The 25,660-nt window shown below is 34.9% G+C and overlaps 3 protein-coding genes across 4 annotated transcripts; 2 read left to right on the top strand and 1 right to left on the bottom strand.

Annotated features, from left to right (window-relative positions):
* The first annotated feature begins 6,961 nt into the window (after nucleotides 1-6,961).
* On the top strand, nucleotides 6,962-11,067 carry LOC125219580 (aldehyde dehydrogenase 1-like). The gene is made up of 8 exons (XM_048121598.2): nucleotides 6,962-7,211; nucleotides 8,188-8,330; nucleotides 8,963-9,346; nucleotides 9,540-9,803; nucleotides 9,871-10,008; nucleotides 10,099-10,236; nucleotides 10,492-10,553; nucleotides 10,638-11,067. The coding sequence occupies exons 1-8, from the start codon at nucleotides 7,106-7,108 to the stop codon at nucleotides 10,909-10,911; spliced, it is 1,509 nt and encodes a 502-aa protein (XP_047977555.1). The 5' UTR covers nucleotides 6,962-7,105; the 3' UTR covers nucleotides 10,912-11,067.
* A 997-nt stretch (nucleotides 11,068-12,064) lies between these two features.
* Nucleotides 12,065-17,471, bottom strand: LOC125220427 (arogenate dehydratase/prephenate dehydratase 1, chloroplastic-like). The gene is made up of 10 exons (XM_089062180.1): nucleotides 17,462-17,471; nucleotides 16,168-16,340; nucleotides 15,830-16,030; nucleotides 15,690-15,770; nucleotides 15,335-15,430; nucleotides 14,264-14,344; nucleotides 14,058-14,135; nucleotides 13,867-13,934; nucleotides 13,673-13,760; nucleotides 12,065-12,246 (listed from the first exon to the last, which is right to left on the bottom strand). Exons 1-10 carry the CDS (start codon nucleotides 17,469-17,471, stop codon nucleotides 12,187-12,189), a joined length of 936 nt encoding a protein of 311 aa, XP_088918306.1. The 3' UTR covers nucleotides 12,065-12,186.
* A 2,002-nt stretch (nucleotides 17,472-19,473) lies between these two features.
* On the top strand, nucleotides 19,474-24,668 carry LOC125217802 (la-related protein 6B-like). 2 transcript variants are annotated; one of them, XM_048119344.2, is made up of 11 exons: nucleotides 19,474-20,090; nucleotides 20,375-20,456; nucleotides 21,236-21,330; nucleotides 21,449-21,520; nucleotides 21,716-21,795; nucleotides 21,900-21,981; nucleotides 22,973-23,020; nucleotides 23,115-23,183; nucleotides 23,438-23,476; nucleotides 23,560-23,715; nucleotides 24,067-24,668. In XM_048119344.2, exons 1-11 carry the CDS (start codon nucleotides 19,734-19,736, stop codon nucleotides 24,343-24,345), a joined length of 1,359 nt encoding a protein of 452 aa, XP_047975301.2. In that variant the 5' UTR covers nucleotides 19,474-19,733; the 3' UTR covers nucleotides 24,346-24,668. The 2 variants fall into 2 exon arrangements, with proteins under 2 accessions (XP_047975301.2, XP_047975302.2); XM_048119345.2 differs by lacking the exon at nucleotides 23,438-23,476 and having other exon boundaries at nucleotides 19,476-20,090.
* Nucleotides 24,669-25,660: the final 992 nt, after the last annotated feature.

Below are 25,660 nucleotides of genomic sequence, written 5' to 3'. Positions count from 1 at the left end.
GGCCAAGGACATTGGACTGCCGTAAAGAACATACCCAAGTACCTTAATCGGACTAAGGACTATGTTCTAGTTTACAATGCAGTCGAACTCTATCCTTTAGGATATACAGATTCAGACTTTCAAGCTGATGTAGATTCGAGAAAATCTACTTCCGGATATGTGTTTACCTTAGGAGGTGGAGCTGTAATTTGGAAGAGTGTAAAGCAAAAATGCATTGCGGACTCTACCATGGAAGCCGAATATGTGGCCGCTTCAGAGGCTGCAAAGGAGGTTTTATGGCTTAAGAACTTCCTTCTGGAATTAGGTGTGGCTACGAATCTGCCCAAGTCACCATTTATTGTGACAATTCTGGTGTTGTGGCAAATTCGAGGGAACCGCGGGCTCATAAAGCGAGTAAACAAATAGAGAGAAGTATCATATCATTGTGTAGAGAAGAGACATACAAGTGGTCAAGATTGAGTCAGAAAACAACCTGGCAGATCCTTTCACGAAGGCATTAGCGGTCAAGCCGTTTGAGAGCCATGTTGAAGGAATGGAGTTCGACTAATACAAGACCTCAATCTACTTTCAGTATAAGTGGGAGAATTAGACGTTAGCACATTTTTTCGTATACTCGAAAGTGTTTTGAGTATAAGTGGGAGATTGTTAGAGTTTGTAAACTAGAAATCACGTTTCGAGTGATTGAATACTGTAAAACTCTTATTTTATTTTCCAAGGAATAAAATAGATTATTTTTGTCATAATGTTGTTATGTTTTACATTTAATGGATGTTATTGCATGTTTAAATGTATAAGTTAACTTAACAAAGTCTAAGTCTTTGTTTTAGTAGACCGGTTGTGGGCGTCGTCCACTTTAACATAACACGGTCAGTCCTAAACAAAGAAAAAGAAGAATTTCACGACCTAGATGGAATTAGACTATCCATCGTGAAAGGTTGCAATGTCAGTCCGCATATTTCAAAGCCTTACTGAAACAAGATGACATTGGTGTGGTAAAGCACTGAACGGATCTAACAGCAATACTTGTCCTTGGGCTATCTACTGAAGGCGAGGTCTTGATAAATATTTGTTTCTTAATCAATGTAGGTTAGCATTGAGCATACGGTATTGATTATGCATTACTTTGACTTATCAAATGGTGCGGGTTTTTCAGTAACCCAATAATTCTGATATATTGGGTAGTGGTGATTAATATCTAGCGGTGCTAGGATTGCTATTATATTGAATCGTGCGCGAGGTGAGTCTCGTTTGACAATGTCTTCAAGAGGAGCGTTGATAAGGCTAATTTCATGCATCGGTTATATGGTGAAAAGCGTTACATTTTGCTGGGTATAACACGTTTTCTAAGCCAGGTGTGTGACAGAATCGCTAGATCGAGGGAATGCTGAAGGAAACAATCTAGCGAAGGAATGAAGTGGAATGAGCAGACTTAAAAGGAAAAGAAGACGTGACGGAGGGAGTCGGTAGCTGAGGGCAACAAAGTCTATCTATACCTCGCTGGGCCCCACTCCAACGCCTATAAATAGAAGAGCGTGCAATACACGAAGGAGGACGCTATCACTTTTTTCGCTCACTCTTAGCTCATACACACAACACACACTTGGAAATGGGAGATCTGGGGTAGTTTGGGTCACGAAGGGGTTTATTTCTTCAGAAGTTTCAGTTGCAACACCGTCCGCGTGTCGGCGAAGATACAATCTCTTTAAATTTAAGTTGTTTTTGCATTTTTGCGGTCGAACTTCACTTTTGGGAGTCGACTTGGCTGTTGGTGTTACTTGTTATCCTTTCGCTTCTGTTGGTTTGCGTTTATTTGTGATATTTCAAGTTGATTTACGTAGATCTTGCCGCTGAGAGTTTATTTTAACAAGTTTTATGTCGATCTCTGTTTTTATTTTGATGATGTGGTACTCGATCTGAGAATTTGGTGATAGATCTGTGGATTGTTGATTTATTGGAGGTTGTCGTTAAAATCTGAAGTTATGAAATGTTTCTGTTGGTTGGAGTTTGTGTCGGACGCTTGGATCCAGAGTGGATTTAGCGTCTGAGGTTGGATCCAAAGTGAGTAAGGGGAGTTGTTGGATGGATTTGAGTTTTCCGCTTGTTTTCCTGTTTTACTTCGTCTAGCATCTCTGGATCTGTTTAGTTCTTGTTGTTATGCATCAAATTGGTTTAGATTTAGTTTGCTCTGCTCTGATTTCGTTCCTGTTGTTTTTTCTTATGAGTTTTTACGCAATTTGGTTGAAGAAGATGATGTCGCTGTTCGTTAGTACCAGAGTTAGTTATTCTGCCAGCTTTTCGTCCGTACTCTGTTTTTTTTTCAGTCATGGTCCCCACAGTCAGTTTGTTTCCCGAGTCTAAGTAATTAGAGTAGTTTCTTAGATCTAGTGATAGATCGGATAGTTTTCTTTGTTGCTTCGCCTAGGTCTAGTTGTTAGCGTAGCCGTTTTAAAATTTCCAAGTCAAGTTTATTTTTTCCTCAACCCAAGAAAAATGCGTGGCAGCAGCCAACCCCAAAAACAAGTCCAAATCCTTGAACACGATCATTACGCATCCATCTCTGTGGGATCGATCCCTACTTCCCTATACTAGGTTTAGTAAAGTGGTTGAGGGTTTTTTTGAAAGAGTGCTCTGTGTGTTCGACGACCAGGATTTCCTACGACCAACGAGTTCCTAGACCGCGTGATCTAGTGGATTTGCTGGACCAAGGGAACCTGTTTATTTCCTTTTGTGCGCACCGAGAAACAAATACCGACTTTCAAGCGTGAAACAAGGTTTTATTATTCGGAACCTAGCTAGTTGGAGTTTGATTACTCTAAGAAAAATAAATAAGCGTTTCATGCTAAGTCCACTCTTGGAATTAATAAGAAGTTAATTAATTAAGCGCATAGCAGACATTAATTAATTAATGGACATTTTCATCTTAAGTGCGGGAAATGAAAGTTAAAACGGAAACCCGGATTACTTATAATTTCGGATTTGGATGGGAAGAGTTCAATATTACTTCTGTAGTGGTTGCTCGTAATATTCCAATTAAAGCTTGTATTAAATTGTGGGTTCAATTTAATTAGTAAAAAGTAAATTGGATGAGCCCATATCCAAAACCTTCCATAGATCTCTGTGTGGGCCCAAAAAAAACTTAATATAAATAAGAGAATAAAGGAGACAGAAAAATAACATTATTATTTTTCCAAAAATTCCCCCCCCCCCCCAATAGTGCTGGTCGAATTTTTCCTCTCCTCCGTGGAGTCGAATTTCTGTCTCTTTTATTTAAGTCCTAGTATTCTGGTAAGGTCAGCCCACACTGATATTGGAATACAGTTCGGGAACCAGAGTGAAGATCCGTGGTCTAGTATTCAAAGAAGAAGTCGCTAGCCATCGTCGATTCTTTGGAGAATCAACAAGGTATTATTTCCGCTCCGTAGAAAAGCATGTTTTAGGTTCAATTATGCTTAAAGCATGATTAATTCAAGTTATGAGCATGATACATGTGAAAATTACACGAATAGAATTTGTCTAAATAATCTGCTAAATAGATCTGATTATAATGTGATTTATTTGTTTGATTTAATTCTGAACGCTTCCGCTGCCAGATCCTTCACATTTATCATCTCTGTAAGTGTTCGATTTTTGTGTTTAGCAACACCATTCGACTGGGGAGAATATGGAGTTGTGGTTTGGTGAATTATACCACTTGCATGACATAATTCTGCAAACGGCACTACATACTCACCACCTCTATCACTTCGAACACACTTAATTCGACAATTAAGTTGATTTTCGGCTTCATTTTTGAAGTCTTTAAACGCTTCAATTGTCTCATCTTTACTTCTTAATAAGTAAAGGTAACGATACCTTGTGCAATCATCTATAAACGTGATGAAATACCTTTTACCACCTCTAGTTTGCACAAATTTCAAATCACATAGTCTGGATAGATCAACTCAAGAGGTTTTGTGCTCCGCTCTACCGAATGGAACGACAGCTTAGTCATTTTGGCTTCAACACACTTTACATATTTATTGTGAGTTAAATTTATCTACTTTTAGTAAATTAAGATTTACTAATCTATTATGCCATAAATCAGAGCACTCAAACAAATAAGAGGATGTGTCATCTTCCTTATTGCGTATTCCTTTTCTACGATGATTGACCATAACATTCATCTCAAAAAGCCCATTCACTAGGTGGCCTTCACCTATGAACTCTTCATACTTGGTCAATATAATATTTTTACACTCAAATTCTAGTGAAAAAAATCCATGATTTACTAGAAGTGAGCCTGACACCAAATTGTTTCGGATGTCAGGGACATGCAGCACATCCTTAAGGGTAAGAACCTTTGCAGATCCTAATTTTAGGAACACATTACCCACACTAACCACCTTAAAAGAGGTTTGGTTTCACATGCGTACTTTTCTACCTCCAACAGATTTGTAAGTAGAAAAAACGCTTCTCTCACAACACACATGACATGTGGCATATGTATCAATAAACCATTCATTAGGATTATTACCATGGTTCACGTCGGAGACCATTGCGACCACCTCGTGATCTTTGTTGTTTATAACAACACGTTCAAATAATATGCACAATATTGTCTCCAACAATAAGTACACAATTATATTGAACCATATGCGCATTGACATATTCAACAATCCATGCATCCCAATTACTACTACCAAGTCTAAATTGGTCTTGCTTGTCAAATGACGAACGATAAACACAATTCTCAAGAGAATGGATCTCAAGAAACTAACCATTTCGTAGCCCATGAACATTGCGATTGTTTGTTTCTTCATTCCAGCTTTGGAGCTCATGTTTCCTTCAATTTCAATTAGCATAATCCTGTCTTAGAAGAGTACACTAATTTGTCTTGCGATTGTTAGAAATAATGAGATAAAATTCCCAAGATGTGTACAAGCAGTACTCTGACTATAACAATCGAAAGGAAAATAACAACAATTAGTGGAATGAAAATTACAACGGAAAAATAAGCAAACTGAGCTAAAAGTCAAGTCGAGGAAAACCCTATTTCCGCAAGACAAATAACACCCCGGCTAGTGCTCACGGAATGACGTATTGTCCCCAAAGATAAAATGACTTCCTCCTAGCGTGTAAAAGCACATCAAACCCGCTAGACACCGGCGAACTTGATGGAGTTCCGAGAATCGAGCTATGCAATGCTCCTAGAATGCACACTATGATATGGAGAGCTAGAGAGGAGAGAGAATTATTTTTGTTGGTATATTTCTCATCTCTCAAATCCACCTATTTATAAGATATAAGAGGACCACTTCAAAAATCTTGACATTAAAGATCCTCATAAACCACTCGGAGGTTACGTAAGTTGAAAAGCCAAAAAGACTTAGAAGAAGAAAGGCTAAAAACCTTTCTTATTTCCACACGTTTTTTCCAACAATCACACTGAAACTTTTTCGTCGGTGGCCTGCCATCACTATTTTTAAAATGCGAATCAAATAATTAGAAGGGGAAGTTGCCTTTTTTATTTCCTGTTTAGGTCATGTACGTACGTGATGAAAATGAATAAGAAAAGAAAGTTATCCTAGTAAATCTATTTTCACAAGAGCAATGTTAATGAGATACCTTATACGACAAAAGAAAAATTACGTAATTAATGCGTTGTGGAATATTTAACGTAGCCAACTAGGCAACACAATAATTATGAGGGCCATGTTTAATTAGTAATAATAAGATTAACAATAATTCGGAGGCCCACGTTTCTTTATAAATAAAATTTTTCTAGCACGAAATTATATACAAATAAATTGTTCTACTATTCTTGTGGTGGCAATTGGTCATTAATCTTCATATTCTGAAGGTCCATATTCTGAAGGTCCTTTTTTATGAAAACATTTTTAAGTGTAATTTCAGCTGAAACAATGTGGTTTAAATGTTCTGAAAACGTTGTCGTTTCCCTGCACCATCCTGTGTGTCCATGTAGGAGAGCGTACGAGTCACGTCACTTCTAAATTGAGTTAAAAATCATTGTCGTGGGGATTGGTACATCGATTGAAGTTCATAATATTTGCTACCGTTTTTAAAGTTTACAGGAAATGCCAAATTTGGTGTGAATTTTAAAGTATTAGATGCTATTATCACTCTATTTTATCACCACATACTTTGTTCGTCTCAAAAAATAATTTAAGACAAAATTAGCAAAGTAAGAGAAATAATAAAAATGGTAATTAAAGTAAGATTTGTGGATAGTGAGACTACATTATTAATAGTGTTTTATGATGATATAAGTTGTATATAAATTGATGTATAAGAGTTATAAATTGGGATAACTTTCCATAAATGAAATGCATATAGTTTTATGAGACGGACGAAAATGAAAAATGCACACATATTTATAGAACGAAGGAATTTTTTTTTATTAAGTACATTCATGAATTTCTTAATAGTTAAGTTAATTTTTTCAGGTTTGGAATTTAACAAATTAATTAAAGTAAACGAATCTAGATCATGAGGCGTCAACTTTTACCCTCAATTTGGTTGTAAATAATTGTTAAAAAAGGAATGGTCATCGTAACGATGCAATAAAGTAAAATGACCCACAACATAAATATCCAACTCCATTGTAATTTGTAACCTTATATTTTCCAATCCACTCACGTGGAGAAGAAAATAATTCCGTATGTAATTTCCGGACTACAGTAAATGTCTTTTTTATAATGAACTCCATGTGTAATTTGGAATTTATTTCAAAATAACATTTAACTTAAAAAATAGTTCTCTCTTTAAACGTATTTTTTTTATTTGTCAGCCAATAAATATTTTATCTCACTCATAAATTTAATTTATAAAGTTTGGACTTATATTCCAATAATTTTGTTTATCCACTTTTATTTATAAAGTTAAACAATTTCTTAAAATAAAATGAATATAGGAAAGATAGTCTATTGTTGTAAATAAAAGTAGAAAGAAAGATAATAGTAGTAGTTGATTAATGTTGTTGTCTGCAATAATGTCTTCACTCTTCATTATATATTGGAATTAACAAGCAGAGGAAGGAATAAGAACACTCACACACGCACACACACACGTATATATAGAGAGAGATAGGTGAGTAGAGAGGAGAGAGATGAGTGGGGAAAGAAATGGCGATGTGGAGAAATCGACGATCATGATTCCTCAAGTGAAGTTCACAAAGCTCTTCATCAATGGGGAGTTCGTTGATTCTATATCAGGTATGCATATCTACTTAACTACCCTTTAATCACATCAAAACATTTTCCCCATTAACGAAACAGTTAGCATTTTCTTACTGAATAAGCATATCAATAGTGTCTTAGTTAGGGCATGAGTCATGATCTTAACACAATTTAGAGTTAAAATTTCACGTTGAATTAATCTTCATAAATTAACGTTCAATTCCAAGAAAAAAAAATACTCTCTCCGTATTCTAAGAACAAGAACTTTGTAAACGACACGGGTTTTAATGCAAAATTGATAAGGTAAGAGAGATGGAGAAAAAAAATGGATAAAGTAAAAGAAAAGAATGAGACATAAGAAGAGAAAAAAATAATGGAATTAGTGTTAGTAGATTGTGAGATCTATTTTCTAAATGGAGAGTTTTTAATCTTAAGAATGGACCAAGAAAGAGAGTTTTTATTCTTAAGAAATGGAGGGAGTAATAACTTAGTCAAAATGATTTAGGTATGCATATTTTATCAAATAAATCCCACCATCCTATTTTATTAAACACATAGTCGTTGTCAAACATACATAAAATATTTTATGCTCAACAAGAATACAATTAAGAAATTTGTAAAACAACTATGATACACCGTACACGTTATCAAATTGATATGAAACTCGTTAATTACGCGAGAGATTACCCGTTGAAAATAAAAAATATTCGTGAGGAATTAAAATAAGGGAGGCAGTTAAACCTTAATTTGTAACTAAGACATATGCTAATTATTAAGGAATAAGCTTTAAAAAAATCAATGATAACATCTACAAATATTTCAATATAAAAAACCCTAGCTCTGTTTCCGACCACCTATATAATTTTGAACGGAAAGACGTGGACATATATATGTATGTGTTGCGAATCTGATTTTCCAAGAATATGATTTGGTTATTCTGATTTATTCGTAAATTATGATATTTCATTTATATGAGAAAATGTGATGCATGAATTGTTGTAAACAAAAATAGGGAAAACTTTCGAGACAATTGATCCAAGAAGTGAAGAAGTAATTGGTAAGGTTGCAGAAGGGGATAAGGAAGATGTTGATTCAGCTGTCAAGGCTGCTCGTGAGGCGTTTGATCATGGCTCATGGCCCAGACTGCCCGGTTCTGTAAGCACTATTCCTTATCCACGATTAGCAGCCTCGATTGAGTTTGACACGAGTTATAAGAAAAGTAAAATAGGTGGAAAAAAAGATAGCATTCCTCCTATATCCTGAATAAGATGACACCTTTTTAAGTTGAACACGTGATTTTAAATAATCATTTTATCATTTTGGTGGGTTCACAACTTAAAGAATCATTTACTTTTTTTCATTTTTGGTATACGGACCTCACATTCCACTAACTTTTTTTCACTCACATTTCATCATAAAATTAATATTGAGACTTGCATTACACTAATTTTTGTCATTCACTTTTCTTCATAAAGTCAAATAATTTCTTAAAATTCGTAACCGAGTCAAATTGACTTTTTTTTTATGGGTAAATGAATTTAAATTTAAAGGTTGTGCCACAGAGGACTCAAATTTGATACCCTTTGGCCTCAGGCATTAACCTCTCTACCGCTTGGTCAACTCACAAACACGCCAAAATGACTTTTTAATTGATGGACGGGGAAGTAATCCAATGTGAGTGAAATGAGTTAGTGAAGAATGTATGGCCTACTCGTGCTTTATAGTAAAAAGTGAACTAAGACTCTTAATGACGGATAGAGGGAGTAAAATATTGATGTCGTACGCAGGAAAGGCAGAAAATAATGCTGAAATTAGCGGACCTTATCGAAGAAAATGTAGAAGAACTAGCTGCTATAGACACAATGGATGCTGGCAACTTATATAGTCTGGGGAAGATGATGTCTATCAGCAGTGGAGCCCAACTGTTCCGCTACTACGCTGGCGCGGCCGACAAAATCCACGGTGAAACCTTAAAAATGTCGAGAGAGCTGCACGGCTACACACTGCTTGAGCCTGTGGGCGTGGTTGGACACATAATCCCATGGAATTTTCCGACTCAGATGTTTTGCATGAAGGTCGCACCTGCGCTGGCCGCTGGTTGCACCATGGTTGTCAAGCCGGCCGAACAAACTCCCCTTTCCGCCCTCATTTATGCTCATTTGGCCAAACTGGTAGGCATGCATGCCCATCCATCACGTCGAAAATTTATTCTGACTAATATTATTAGAAATGAGTCACTCACCCCCTTCAAAAGAACTCATAAAAGGGGAAATATTCATACTTATATAGATGAAACAGAATCATTATCAAGTCAATGTGGGACAAATTTGAAAAGATTTTTAACATTAATCATATGTTGATTAGGCCGGTGTGCCCGATGGGGTGATCAATGTCGTGACGGGCTATGGAGCTACGGTTGGTGCTGCAATCAGCTCACATATGGACATTGACATGGTGAGCTTCACGGGGTCGACAGTGACGGGACACCGGATAATGGAGGCAGCAGCAACAAGCAACTTAAAGCAAGTTTGCCTAGAATTGGGAGGCAAGTCTCCCTTCATCGTGTTCGATGATGTGGATGTTGATAAGATTGCTCCTCTTGCTCTCAATGCTTGTCTCTTTAACCAGGTATACTAACAATCTCTTCTTTAATTTGTCTTCATTGTTTAATTTGTGCTCACAAAAATAATATCAGGGCCAAATATGTGTGGCTGGGACTCGTGTGTTCGTCCAAGAAGGGATATATGATAAATTTATCGGAAGATTGTTGGAAGAGCTGAAAACATGGGTTGTTGGTGACCCTTTTGATCCACATGTTAATCAAGGCCCACAAGTATGGTTTGCAGCTTCTACTTCTAGTACATATATATGTATTGATTTGAATATAATTAAGTAAGTAAATGACTTTTTTTTATATAAACAGGTTACTAAGAAACAATACGAAAGAGTTATGTGGTATATTGAGCTTGGCAAGAAGGAAGGAGCCACGTTGTTGACGGGTGGAAAGCCTTTGGATCGGAAGGGCTACTATATCGAGCCCACTATATTCACTGATGTCAAGGTATGAAGCAGTTCAATTGTTATGTTTACTTGTGACTAATGGTCATGTTTAATCAGTTTATGTTCTCAAAAGCTTGGCCCATTGAAATTTATCTTAGCTCATTTTTTCAATATGCCAATATTATATTATATCTCATGATTATCTATTTTACCTTTATACAATCCGGCCTACAAATATATATGTATATATTGTATTGTAAATGTTTCTACCATCCAAAAGACAACAATGTAGCTTTGTTTTTGTGTTGGGTGGTAGGATGATATGACAATCGCCAAGGACGAGATTTTTGGACCTGTTATGTCAATCATGAAATTTAAGTAAGTGTATTACGGCCTTAATATGACCTACAATGTGTGTTGTTTTCACGTTTTTTCTTATCTATCTTGTCTACCAAACAACAGGAGTATGGAAGAGGTTATAATGAGGGCGAACAACACAAAGTATGGATTGGCAGCAGGTATCATGACCAACAACATTAACACTGCAAACACAGTTTCGAGGTCGATCAGAGCTGGTTCAGTATGGATCAATTGTTATTTTGGGTTTGACAATGATGCACCAGCTGGGGGTTATAAAATGAGTGGATTTGGGAAGGATTTGGGGATCAACGGCCTTCACAAATATCTTCAAGTTAAATCTGTTGCCACTCCCATATATAATTCTCCATGGCTTTGATTTCTTTTCAGTTTTTGGGTTTGCTTTTGGGACATATATAACACACTATCTCATGTCTTGATTTTCACTATCTGTTTTTGTAATTAATCTTGATGCTACGTCCTGTGTGTATGTTGTGCCTTTTCTGGGGGATAAAACTTGCATGTTTATATTTTAGTATGTGTCTTCACGTGCCAAATTTTGTTGTCACTTTCCTCAATGAGATTGTGGTCTAATGTCTAGAAAGATATTTACATATGAGAGGAGAGAGAAATAGAATTTGAATCCTAATCAAGCCTCACTTTTTCACTACTACTAGATTATAAGTAGCATTTTTTAATTTTCTACATCATCACCCGACCCAAAATGTATATGTGCCCAAAAAACATCATCTTTATTTGGTATTGTATATACTCCCCCCAAGATATTCAAAATTATGAATTAGGACTTAGGAGTGAGGAGTATATTTTATAAACAGTTATTTCATTATTTGCTATATTAGAAATGAGACACTCACCCCTTAAAAGGCTTTATAAGAGGGAGGGTTATCCATACTTATATAGATGAGCTAGGATCATCACCAAGTCGATGTTGGACAAGATTTAAGAGTTTTAACACGCCCCTTCACGTGTAGGCTAGAATGACACATCGGACTTCCATCACATCGGTAGACAAGAGAAGAGATAAAGAGATAAAATTCATCATCGACTTAGTCCGCTCTGATACCATATTAGAAAGGAGCCATTCATCATCGACTTAAGGGGTGAGTGAGCAATTTCTAATATGTTATTATAGTTCAGGAAAAGTTGATGTGGTAGAAAACCAATTTAACTAAAACTATAATGTCAGGGGGACTAATTGGGAGTTGACTGTTAAAATTTAACCATTCGTACCATTTTCAGTAATGTTGAGGTTTCGAAGTTATCAATATATAATATTTTGAATCAAAATCATAAAATGGTCATATATTTATATTTAAAAATGGAATTTTAGTCTTATTTTCTTAATTAAATAATTTGGATCCAAATTTGAAGTTCAAGAAGCTAGTGCATCTTTAACAAATAGATGCATCTATAGATATTTGCTTTGAGCTCTATGATAAATTGATAAAATAAAAAATAAAAAAATACTCCACTTAATTAGTATTCAAATAAGTTCAAATATAATTAACCGTTAAAGTTCTTAATTTTATCAAATTCGAAATAAACATCTACTTAGCAATACTACAACTACATAAGTTTAGAATTATTCCAAAAAACAAATAAACTATATGACACGGAGTAAATAAGAATGTCTCTACCACGTGGCGATGTCCATAGGATAGCAACCGAAAACTCGAACATAAGTAGCCAATTCCTGAGAATTAAGTGTCAAATCTCAACAATAATACTGACACATTGCTAATTAGTTATCCACAACGCTATCTCTTATAATCTCTTAACACTTTTATCTCCTCACTATTCATGGATCCCATTATACATTTTACCTCATTTCTTAACTAGGAGATAACACCTGCATCTCTCCATCTCTTAACCATCTTATTCCTTAACTATTCATTCAATTTCATTTTTTATTTTTATTTTCAACAAAATCAATTAATAAAAACACACTTCATTAAATAAAATAAAATTACAATTTAAAATACTAAAAAAATAAAAATACGAATAAATTAAAATCCAAAAAAATAAAAATAAAAAATACATAATAAAAAATAGAGTGTTTGATTGAGAATAGAGAGTTTTTTTATGGTAGATAATTTGTGGGAATGATTTGATATTTATAGAAATGATTGGAGGTTTAAAAAAATTGAAAAAAAAATAAAAATTTGAAAAAAACGGCTATAAACGGTAGTATAATTTTTGGGATTTTTTTTAATTTTAATTTTAATTTTTGAATTTTTTCTGAATTTAAAAAAAAAAAATTAATTTTAACGGATATAAACGGCGAGTGGGCGTCACGGACGAATGGGAGAGCCACATGTCGCCAAGAGACAGCTCGCGAACCTCCTCTTCCGGAAGAGATAAGGGACGAGACGGAGCTTGCATCGCTGTCTCTTATCTGTTTCGTCTCTGAGAGACGAGATAGAGACAACTTGAAGATGCGCTGTGGATGCTCTAATCCTGTGTTGCCAACTTTCAACATCTTACCTTTAAATATCTTCAACTCACATTTTCATTTTCGAAAAACAGTCTCAACTTTAAATAATGTTCGATTTATACCAAACATTTTAAATTTGTTGACAAAATAAGTAAATCACATCGTCTGATTTTTAAGTGAATTTTATATACTCTCTCCGTCCCATAAAAATAGGCCATTTGAGATCGGCACGAGTTTTAATATATAATTGGTAAAGTTAGAGAGAAGGAAAAAAAAATAGTTGAAATTGTGTGGTGGATTGTGGAGCCCATAACTGATAAATGAAAAAGAAGGAAAAAAAGATTTTCATAAATGGGTATGGACTATTTCTATCGGACGGACGAAAAAGAAAATATGACCTATTTCTATAGGTCGGAGGGAGTAGATTATTTTTCCGCTTTGTACATCAAAACTACTAGTTTGGTAGTTTGATTGGGATTTGCCTAGTTAGTTAATAAACAAGTTAATTTATTTAATTTTAGATTGTACTAATATAATTTATAAGGAGTGTTTGATATGTTAAATAAGTAGCACAAACTAAATTCTTGTTTGGTAGATTAATTTATTTAGCATACACATGTAAAACTGGCATAATTCTTTTTATCCTATTAAAACATAGTTACCAAATAGAGCCCTTGAAACTGACCTGGAGACGCTGTAGAACACATTGAGCCCTGGGGTCGATAACAGAAGCTTCAAAGTCGATGAAATAGACGCACCTAAAATACCTGCGTCTGATAATTATATTAGGAGGCAATCTGAAATGATTTAGTGTTTTGAACTTGAAAAATCATATGAATATAAATAGAAGAATTTAAACAATAAATAGAATGAACTCACATGTTACTCCCATGTTTATATCCAATGACAGCAATAGTTGAATGCTTTTCCAATGGTCTGCTCTCAATCTTACAATAAGTTTCAGTAAAGTGTTGGAGTTATCCTAATGAAATTCTAAAAATTGGATGGAAATCAGCTATAAAGTGAACTCAATCAGTGTTACCAAAATTAATAAGATGAATTATATATACCTTGAAAATGTGAATCCCAGTCTCAGCAAACACAGATAAAGCCTTGTGCAGTTCATCTAGAATTAATGCAATGCTCGTCTAAAAACAAAAATAAAGTTATTATTATAATTATTTATGCTTGTCTAAAAACAAAAATAAAGTTATTATTATAATTTTTTATGTTAAAAAAATGGTTAAGTGAGTAAGATCACAATTAATAAACGTACCTTAAAACGTGTATATGTTGTTGGGATAGTTAGAGGTTCTCTTGCAAGTTTTACAAAACGGGTAACGTTACTAGATCGGTCCTGCTTACAAATAAAGCAATTTTAAAACAAAAATATCGACTTAATTATATGCTACTACAATTTTGTTTAAGAAATGGATTTTTTTTTATAGATGTGAATTTAAAACTCATGAAATGAAAAGAAGATCACTATATCCAAGATTTTAATTGTACAAGTGAACGGAGAACTCATGTATGATAAAAATTTGTTGAAGTGAACAAAGTGTAGTTAGTGAATATAAGACCAGACATATAAGTATATAATTCCAATCTCAATGACATCTCCATAAATTTGAATCATGCATGTGTGGTCAGTTATCTATTTGGTTTGTATAATAATAATAATAATAATAATAATAATAATAATAATAATAATAATAATAATAATAATAATAATAATAATAATAATAATAATAATAATATTAATATTAATAATATTAATAATGCAAAAAAGTATGCTCCATGTTATTTTTAGTAAATTGTAAATTTTAAAAATTCTTGCTGAATCAAATGTGGACTTTTATTGTGGGACGAAAGGACTACTGCTTTCCCGTCATATCTGTTAATCTGTCATGGATCAAGCCATTCAATCGATTTATATGACCATCCATCACTACAAAAAATTATCTTTTAAGGACATAAATTGAGACGCGATCGCATTGGAAAATTTTTAAAAATAATAACAATTAAGCGTTCCTAAAGTAAGGACAAATTAACTTAATCTTTTGTTTTTTCAGGACGCTCCATTTGCACCGTCTAATTTTAGTTGGGACACCAACAATAAGGACGTACAAATTAACGTCCTTAATTGTATTAAAAAATCTTCTTAATGGTTTTTTTCACACCCCCAATTTTTTGCTATTTTTTTCAATCTCTATATTGTCTTAAAATAGGTTTTTTTTTTTTTTTGTGTGTATGTTTGGAGACACCATAAACATTTTCCATCATTGTAAATTTAGACTAAATGGATTAAAATTAAGGCAATTTATTAAGAATAACCATAAAAAATTACCTGAAATTTGTGAGCAAGTACGTTTAGGCCATAGAGTTCCGCCGCACGAGCACTAGCAATAGCCCCGTTCTCTCGCACGCCTCGGGAGGCAACCATCTTAAATTTGAGATGTTAATTAGCTTCGCCTAGTCTAACTAATGCTAAAATTAACCTGAAAATATCTAATCTATTCACAATTTATTTAGATATGCAAATGAAATTAAAAGGTGAATTGATCTCAACAGTACATATAGTACTGTTTAAAATATCCGCGCCAACTTAGATACATTAATTTGTCTCCAAAATGATTTCATTTTAGTACTATACATAGATTTTCTGGATGTTAAAACGTAATTGTTGGTTAAAATATATTTACCTGCGCCGCGACAGCAGTATTTTGAGTAGGAATTGCATCCACTCCCAACATGTTTATCGACAGTTCACACTGACTAAGTGCCTGCAATTTTATGATCATTTATTTCTCTATTCATAAATCATGGAGAAAGAGAGAGAGACCTGTGGATGGCTGAAGACGCAGGTGAGGTGGTGTTTGGCAGCAAGTGGCAGTGCAAGAAGGCAGTGGTCGACAAAGAGATGTGTCTCGCCAACGACGTGAAGCGTATGGCGGAGCAGCAAGTCGTAGTTTGTGTGTACGCTGCCGCCAATCGAGTTCTCTATTGGGATAACTGCCTCCTCCGCGCAACCCTTCTCCACCGCCTGCAAACAAGTAATGTCACTAGTTGATCTGACTCAGGTTTTAAGAAAGTCTAAAAAAAATAGGTGGAAAAAATTAATGAAATATGCATTTTATTAGTTTTACAAGTAATGGCGAACGGAGAAAGGAATATAATTACTTGTATGGCATCCACAAAATCATGGCACGGGATTGTCTCGCAATTCGGGTAGGCTTTCACTGCTGCATCCTCTCCATACGCTCCCGGGACACCCTGCACCACCCAACTTGCCGTCAAAACCAAGATATAGACCGAGACCCAGAGGTAGGGACGACCTGGTAGGCTATTCGAAGCTTTGGAATGGAATGGTTTTGGAGATGACCAGACATCATTGAAATTTTGTTATGGCTGCGGCTGCTTAATATTGCAATTTTGTGTAGAGGGGTATCAGAGAGCCTCTTGGTGAATGCGAATTGCACGGCTAACATTCTAAACTCTAAAACAAGACAACCAATATTATAGTGGTATGATATTTTGATTAAGTGTAAATTTGTATACACCTTCCTCTTCATATAGATATACATAAACATATGATTAAGGAATAGTAAAAACTAAAAAGAGGCACGTTATCATCATGAGCTATTCAAAAAATTTATCGTGTACGCCTAAAAATAATAGCACACCTTAAAATTTAATTTTGGAGACAAAATAAGCAGTTCTAGATATCCCACTAATCCCAAATTAGGGGTGGGCAGATAGTACAGGTGTTATGGTATATAATGAATATAATGTGTTATGCTACTTTATATTGTAAAATCTGCTAACTGATCATCATTATACTCCATATCACTCGTATTATACTAGTCCTCCCCTAATTTGGGAGGTGACAGGCTCTGGACTGAGTGTCGTGTTCCAACTCTTTCGCCTGATCGTAACATTTATAAGTTCCCTTCTTTCCAATATATTACAGACATAATACGTGGTATGTTGGGATGTCGAACCCACAGAGAATGGTGATTGCGATGTTTGGGTGATTTCACATGCCCAAGCTAAGGGGGTTGGCTACGCAGCCATGCTTTAGCTTTGGGTGAACTAATCTACGAGAGAACTTGGGAAAAGCAATAATGTAAAAAATCTACCAAGAAAATAGTAGCACGAAAGCGGAAAATAAGGAGTAAAAGCAAGGAAAAGGTGTCTGCTGACTCAATTGCAAAAAATACGGGTTTTAATGCAAATTGATAAAGTAAGATCAATTGGGTGAAAAGACACTTTTACCCTTTTTGGAGGAAAATGGGAAAATGAAAAGAGAATTGGGTGAAAATCACGAGTTTTAGTGAATAATTGATAAAGTAAGAGGGAAAATTTATCTTTATCCATTTTTAGTATTTTGCTATTGTTTATTTTAATTATTTAACTATTAGTAATCATAAATTGAGGAATGGTGTTAATTTTCTTGATCAATTTTAATACTTACCCTTTTTCATTTGAGGAAAGTTAATTCTTTTTTTGCATATTTTTATACGTTATATTAGTTTCCCGAATTTTTGAAATAATCAATCTTTTTTTCACATATATACGGTATTATTATTTAAATTGAAATATTTTACTACATGACTAATTTCATCTTAGCCTAAATCTTTTTAAAAATCATTTATGATATGGAAGGTCTTTTATTGTTCTATAAAGTGTACTCACTCTGTCCCATTAGAAATGAAACATTTTTCTTTTTAGTTTGTCCCATTAAAAATAAAATATTTTCCTTTTTAGTTTGTCCCATTAAAAATGAAACGTTTCCTAAAATGGAAACATTTCCATCTCTACCTTTTCATCTCTCTTACTTTACTCTCTCTTTATTAACTCATAAAACAACATTACATAAAAACTCATGCCGATTCCCAAATGTTGCATATTTAATGGGACGGAGGGAGTATTTTTTTGGGAAATAATTAGACTAATGTAATGGACATTCATTTTTGTACTTGAAAAATATCTAGGTCTGTTGAATGGTCTTTTTCCTTTGTTTAGTTTTCTATATTTATATCCATTATTATTTAATTTTTTTCATCTATATCAATTGTATTATTTTTTGTTGTTTTCCGTCTATATACTTATATCTTTTTTATATTGATAGATTTTTATGATTATTATATTATCTATTACAAATTTCATTTTTGTGTTGTAGGTGATGTAGATGGAAGTTTAAGTGTTTTATTATTATAGACGATGATTCCGGTATATTTATTTATTTTTTCATAATTTATATTTATATATAAATTTTTCATTTTTAATGTACTAGTATTTTTTATTCTTTATTTGAACTCAATTATTTTTGCGTTTATGTTTGTTTATAATATTTTTAATCATTTTTAATGTTATGAGTATTTATTTTAATTAGTTAATATTCTTAATAGTAAATTCAATATTTTTATATTATTTACTCTATATACTTTAGGTTAATCTATTTAGCGGTAAATATATCTTCATTATTTGAAATTTTTTTGTACAGTGCATAGCACGGGTACTAACACTAGTTGTTAAGTAAGAGAGAGGAAAAGAAAAATAGTAAGATAGAATAAGAGAAAAAGTATAGTAGAGGTAGTGTTAATGGATTGTGAAGTTCACGTCCTAAGAGCATCCACAATAGCATCGGACTAGCAATAGCCTAGCCAAAAACTCCTCTGCCACATCATCATGTCATTCCCACATCCTAGCAATAGCCTAATCGAACAACAGCCTAGGTAATGCCTTAGGCCAACAAATAAATTGGCTAATACGATTTAATTCATTTTAATTGTTGGTGTTTATCGAATATTAAAAAAAATGAAGTGCAATGAGTTGTAAATATAGAGTATAAATAAAAAAATATTTAAAAATATTATAAAAAATTCAACTAGCCAATCGCTCGCCGCACAATAGGCGGCCAATGATCGATTAGCCGATTAGTCCATGCCCGACCTCTCATCCGTCGTCCACTCGTCCGTCGCGTTAACTAACGCAATAGTGGACTAACGCCAAGCCCGAGCCGCTAGCCGGTGGCTAGGGCGGGAGTTAACCCACTATTGTGAATGCTCTAAAATACTAAAGTTCATAAGTTTCGACGATCAAAAATGGAAATAGCTTCTATTTTTAGGGGAACATAGGCGGTATGAATTTTATATTAAATGTTAATTATATTTTTTTAAATAATGTTATACTCCCTTTTTCTCACAAAAGATGTCACACTTTCCTTTTTAGTTTGTCCCACAAAAGATGTCATATTTTCTTTTATGGAAAAAGTCCTCTCTCTCATGAATATAAAAATTATATTTTCTCTCTCCATTTATCACACAAAACAAAATCTCTTAAAATCTCGTGTCGTCTCATAAATGTGACATCTTTTATGCGATGGAGGGAGTAAGAGATTCCTATCATAAATATCGTGAATGGATAGAGGATTTAAATAATTGACTCGACGTCAATATCATTCATTTTAGTGACCAACCAACCAAGCAGGAAATGTGTCGCGGAAAACATTATTTTCAAATAAGATAGAATTAAAATCTCTCTGAGAATAATCCTCCATATTTTGGCCTCCATTTCCAAACCCGAAATCTTGTTTGTCTCTCTCAGCTGCAGACTTTACTCATCTTCTCACTCTACTCCGCCTTCCATCTCTCCACAGAAGAAGAGAGATTCTCAAATTTAATTTACTTGATCTGCAGATCATCCAATCATTTCGAAAAACTCGATACTCCTATTCCGCATTGATGGATCAGGAGCAAGCTTCTGATGCCCTAAATTCACCTTCAGCTGCAATCGGCAAAAAGCTCAGCGCCAAGGCTGCTGAATTCGTGCCCCGCACCTCCTCCTCCGCCGTCGCACCACCTCCGCCGCCGCGCCTGCTTCAACCTGTGTACACGAGGCCGCCGTCCTTTGTATCGCCTCTGCCGCCGCCTTACTATGGATACGAGGCCTATTACCAGCAAGATGCGGCGCCGTTCTATGCGTATAACGTGAATCCAGTTGGCCGGGGAGAGCAATCGCCCGATGCCAACACTGCTAGCTCTGCGGCTTCTTCGGCGAAGAATGGATTGTACGATGCACACCAGAAAGTAGTCCGCCAGGTTAGGTTTTATGTATCGCTTTCGTTGTAGTTGCAATTTGTATCCGCGATTTAAAATTCTTTCTATTGTATGTATTAGATGATCTAGTATGGATGCTATTTTTGCCTGCACGATTCCTAGTGGCTTCTTTATCAGCTCTCTCTTACTGTATTTGTAAATGAATACATTAGTGTGGATCATATATAACAGTCGCTTAGTATTTACATAAAAATTTAATCAGTTGTCGAGTGTTTGTGTTTTATTGTAAATATAAATAACATCACCAAATTATGTAATTGCTGCAGGTCGAGTTCTATTTCAGTGATATCAATTTGGCAACAACTGATCAGTTATTTAGGTTTATGTGCAAAGATCCTGAAGGTTATGGTGAGGGTCTTCTTACCACTGTTTATTCTATATGATGTGTTAATCTTTTGCTTCCTTAATTGAAATTATTGGTGTTATAGAAATATGATGTCTGATGGTGTTTCATTCATTTTGTTTTTTGGTTTGGCATTTGTAAAGCCTGTATAATGAAAGGGTAGAAGCAGGTAATGTAGGAGTAAAAACATTCTCATTTCCATCTGTAGAGATCTTGTAATGTAGGAGTATAAACACAATTATTGCTACCTAATTAATGCTCCCTCTTGTGTCTCTAAACTATAAAGAGTGGTAGAAACTTTGGTGGTGATGTCTTAAACTTACCTCCTAACCATTGTGTAACATATGGGGCATAACTTTGATATGGAATTTTCGTTTAGACACCCTCCCATTCGCTGGGAGTTCCTATTTGCCAATTTCTTGTTTTTGATTTAAAAGGAGAAACAGATTGTTGTAGAATAGTGCTGAGGTCTTGAGTCACTTGACCTTTTGAAAATTGTCACCTTATTACTGGTTATGACTTAGAATGACTTGTAGGAGGTGTAGCAAAGTTGATTTAGATTACTATGCATTAAGCTCCTAAGACTGAAAAGAAATCATAATGTTGACCATATGATTAAAAATGTGTGAATACACTGTTGTGACCTTTACTAATAAATTTATGGTAGCATTTTTGGACTCTGTAGCCACACCTTAATCAGAAACTAAGGAGGAGGGAGTATAGTTATGTTATTACTACACCCATTTACGGCTGTTAAATGTTGGTCCAATATTTTGTCATGCAGTGCCACTTTCTGTTGTTGCATCATTCAAGAAGGTGAAAAGTGCCATTACCAACATCACACAGCTTGCTAGTATCCTGCGGAGCTCAAATAAACTGGTAATTTTGCAATCACCAGAGTCCCCAACCCCCAACCTATTTCTATAATATTTGCTAGTTCTGCAGGTTTTAACTACATTATGGAGTTACTTTTTTTGTGGTGTCCTTTGGCCTCCAGTTAGTAAGTGAAGACGGAAACAATGTTAAACGCCAGCATCCATTAACTGAATCAGATATGGAAGAGCTGCAAGTATGTGTTATATTTTTTATTTGTCATTTCTTATGTTTGCAACATAATTCTAGTTTAGAAACTGCAAAATTCGGACATCTTTTATGCTGTATTGCTGTGCTCTAATTATTTTGAGGTTTTATATTTCTACCTTAAGTTAAATATAATTTCATTGTTCTGGTCTCATCCTCAATGATATCACTTTTTTTTCTACAGTCTCGTATAGTCATTGCTGAAAACTTGCCCGAGGATCACTCCCACCAGAAGCTCATGAAAATATTCTCATCTGTAGGAAGGTACATGGTTACCCTGTTTTTGCACAACTAATACAAATTACAAAAAAATATATTATTCCATTATTGTATCTTTTATACACTTTTTTGATGATATTTCTTTCCAGTGTTAAGTCAATCCGTACCTGTGCACCTCAGAATTTAAATGGAAAAACAGGAAAAGGTGACAGATCACAGTGTGCTGGCAAGGTATTCACTTAATTAAAGTTTCATTTCATACCTCGTGAGGCTACTTAGATCTTTGAAGATGCTTATCACCTAAAGCAACTATTTTCTTGTTTCTTGGTTTTTCAAGGTAACGTTTATTTCATGCCTCATGGTGCTACATAGATCTTTGTCAAGGGAATTTAAGATTTATTGTTCACTCTGTATGTAGCACTTCACTTACTTGGAAATCTACACCAGCTGCTCATTGCTTCAAAGAAAAAGTTTGACAAAAAACCTTGATGTTAGATTTCTGCACAATCTCACATGGATTAAATAGTGTGTACGAGAACACTAAAGAATTAATGATGGTTCTGGAAGGAAATTCTGGCTCTTAATAGCTTACAACATTGCGGTTCTTATGATAATGTTCTGCTCGCCAGAACTAATGTCAAAGGAAATTGTCTTGATTCTTAAGATTATCCTATTTTTGTGATGAACATGTAAAGTTCTGTGTCCCTCAGTATCTGGCCCTTTTGGTTTTGACAAGGACACTAGACAGTAATGTGAAGAATTGGTATTAGTTAAGAGAAAATGAGCTTAATATCTGCTAAATGAAAAACTCGCTCTAGTACCCTTTTATATATTTCTAGTACCCTTTTATATATTTCCTTTCCGTGTTGAATTTTGCACTGTTACTGAAATTATAAGGTACAACATTTTGCAAGATGGGTTTAGAGAAATCATTTATTCCAAAAGTCTATTTGCATTCATTGATCACCTTCAAATGGATTTCTCTATTTGGAAGACCAACAAAAATATACTCATGTAGTTGAAAATCCATTCGAAATGGGTTTCTTAACAAGTTCTGAATATCAAATAAGCTATTACAGTATAAAATTATGTTTCTCGTGATTTTCCTAGATTTTCCTACTTGTAATTGATGAATATACTTCTATGTAAGTTTTGTTAATGGCATAACTTATTCCCATACTTGAAAACCTTGCTAACCTCTTAATTTAATACTTTCATGTAGTTTCATGCTTTTGTGGAGTATGAATCTGTTGAATATGCCGAGAAAGCGGTATGACATTTTGAATCCATAAACTATGTATAATCCTGTCTGGCTTGACACCTTGAGTTCTTAACTGATTGATATTTGCTGGCTCTATATGCAGGTCTCTGAACTGCAAGATGAGAGCAACTGGAGGAATGGTCTGAAAGTTCGATTGCTGCTTGATAGTCCTGTATGTCTACCAGTTTTGTTTATCTACACAAGCAATTTTTCCTGTAAAGTTAAAATAACTAATCTCTTCAAATATAAATTCCGCTCATATGTCAAATAGTTATCGGTAATTTTTCAGGGATGCATTTGTAAATAATAAATATGTATCGATGACAGAGCCTATATTTATTGTAGAATTTGGTTATGGTTGATCTCTAACCTATGTTTGTTCTGTCCTCTATTTTTCTGTCATGGTCCTCTATTTCCTTTTCAAAGCAATACCTAAGCCGGCCAGCGACATGTCAAATTTACTGTGTTAAGTTTTTTTGTCATCCATTTCTGTTGATTCTATATTGGCATAAGTTTTATTTCTGTATGCTTATTTTTTAGATCTACAGGTAAAATCTACTCAAGCACGAACAAAGAAAGCTGGTCACGAGGGTCAGCCCTCTGGTAAGAAAGACGAGGCAACCGTTAGAGAGACGCAGGGTTTCAAGGAGAATCGCTTGGAAGAGTCAGTGTGGAACTGTGATGCACGAAATAATGAGCTTCAGGTGAGGGGCCTAATTCAAATGATCACCATTTTTTTCCGTTTCAACTCAAGAGTTGATTATTCTAGTGCTGATGGTTTTTCAAATCCAGTTGAGAAATTCGATATCTCTCAAATTCTATGAAGTTACCCTTGCCTTAAGTGGCCAAGTTGGTGGAGTGTTATAACCTTTTTCTACTTCCAATTTTACCTACTTATTTTCTGGAAGATGTTTGATAACCCAGTCTAAGTCTTGCATCCCCCCAATGATGATTAATGAATCCTAATCGGATTTAATTATACTAGATGCTCCGTACAACCCAATGTATGCAAGTTTTTGTCATGCAAATAATAGTAATATCTTCCATGTGTGCAGTTGGAGGATTACACAAAAGGCAATGGACAGAAGAAGGGGCGCAATTCTGGTAGTGGTGGTGGCAGGGGCAGAGGAAAAGGGAAGGGGCAGGGGCAGGGACAGGGACAAGCACGTAGACGCCCTCATCACGCAGCTAATGGAGGAGGTGGTTTTGGACCGGCATCATTAGATGTTCCAGTGTTGAACTCATCCAAGGCGCCTCCTGTTCCTCGTATGCCAGACGGCACAAAGGGATTCTCTATGGGTCGAGGGAAGCCGTTAGCCATAAAAACTGCTTAATGCAAGCTGATTAATCGTCATCGGCTTAACAGGTAGTCTGTTGATTTGGATCAGACTATGCCTTGCTTGTAACAGAATAATATGATTTGCTGACCTAGAAAAGGAGCTATAGTAGCATTGGTGTTTCCCTAATCAGGTTTAGAGGGGCCCTCACTGTAGATAGCCAAACTTTCCCCTCTCCATCCATATATAAATCAACAGCCGTAGACGAGCTATTGATTTTACCACTTGTTTGTTTGAGAGAACAACAGTATTCAATGACAACCGCCAACACAACATTCAAACAGTTGTTTTTATATGAAATCGAATTGTGTCTTCGTGGATATGTTTACTAAATTGAGTTGCTACTATGATAGCTCTTCCACTTCAACAGCTTGCACTACCTTTGGCATTATATCTCGAGTTCAGCGCACGTTTGATTATGATACGATGCCTGACAATGAAGAAAGATTATGGACGACCATGATCGGTGGAAGATGATTGATGACTGGAAATGAAGTAGCTATAACCGAATTGCCAAGAAGTAGTTAGAGGTGCTAAGTCATTATAGATTTACAAATGTGCAATCTTATCAACAAATAGCAATACAACTTTTATCTCTACCTTCTTCCTCTCTCGTCTTCTCTAATTCTGGCGAGTCTCTCGTGTCCTCTATCGTCGTTCGGTATGAGCTCATCACAGTTGAAGCATAGGTTCTTCTCACGCCGAGGCTACATTTCGGCCCAAGACAACCGTCGTGGTTGCGAAGGGTTTTCTAAAATGAGGTCGAAAGAAACGTATCTGTCTCGCCAAATCGTGTTTAGCCCCAGCCAAGGGAGAACTTAGTGAAATCCACACGAACTGGAGGGACATAGGGAGCATATACAAAACACACAAAATGCAGAAAAAGAAACACGCCCGGTGGGACTCGAACCCACAATCGCTTGATTAGAAGTCAAACGCCTTATCCATTAGACTATGTTTATCAGCAACCACCCAACCCAACCCAACCAGCCACTTTTTCAATATTTAATTTATTTCTATCTCCTCCACATCATCTTCCACATCATCAATATTTATCCAACCCAACCACCCACATTTTCATGGTTTATCAATGACCACCCCAACCACCCAACCACACTATTATATATTTATTTTTATATTATTTTTTAATAATATTATTAATACATGAAATACTTATTATTGTAAATTTATAGAAAAACGTAATAAATGACAAACTAAAAATTATAAAAACAAACAAAAAAAAATATACATTACAATAATTGAAATATAAAATTTAAAATACATAATTGGTGCTCATGTCTTCTTGCTCACT

The sequence above is a fragment of the Salvia hispanica genome, chromosome 1 (assembly GCF_029641045.1).
Source record: "Salvia hispanica isolate PSC_SH4W2 chromosome 1, Shi_PSC_v1, whole genome shotgun sequence".
Classification (NCBI taxonomy): domain Eukaryota; kingdom Viridiplantae; phylum Streptophyta; class Magnoliopsida; order Lamiales; family Lamiaceae; genus Salvia; species Salvia hispanica.
Note: the sequence above shows the minus strand (reverse complement) of the source record. Positions and strands in the feature narration are given on the sequence as shown.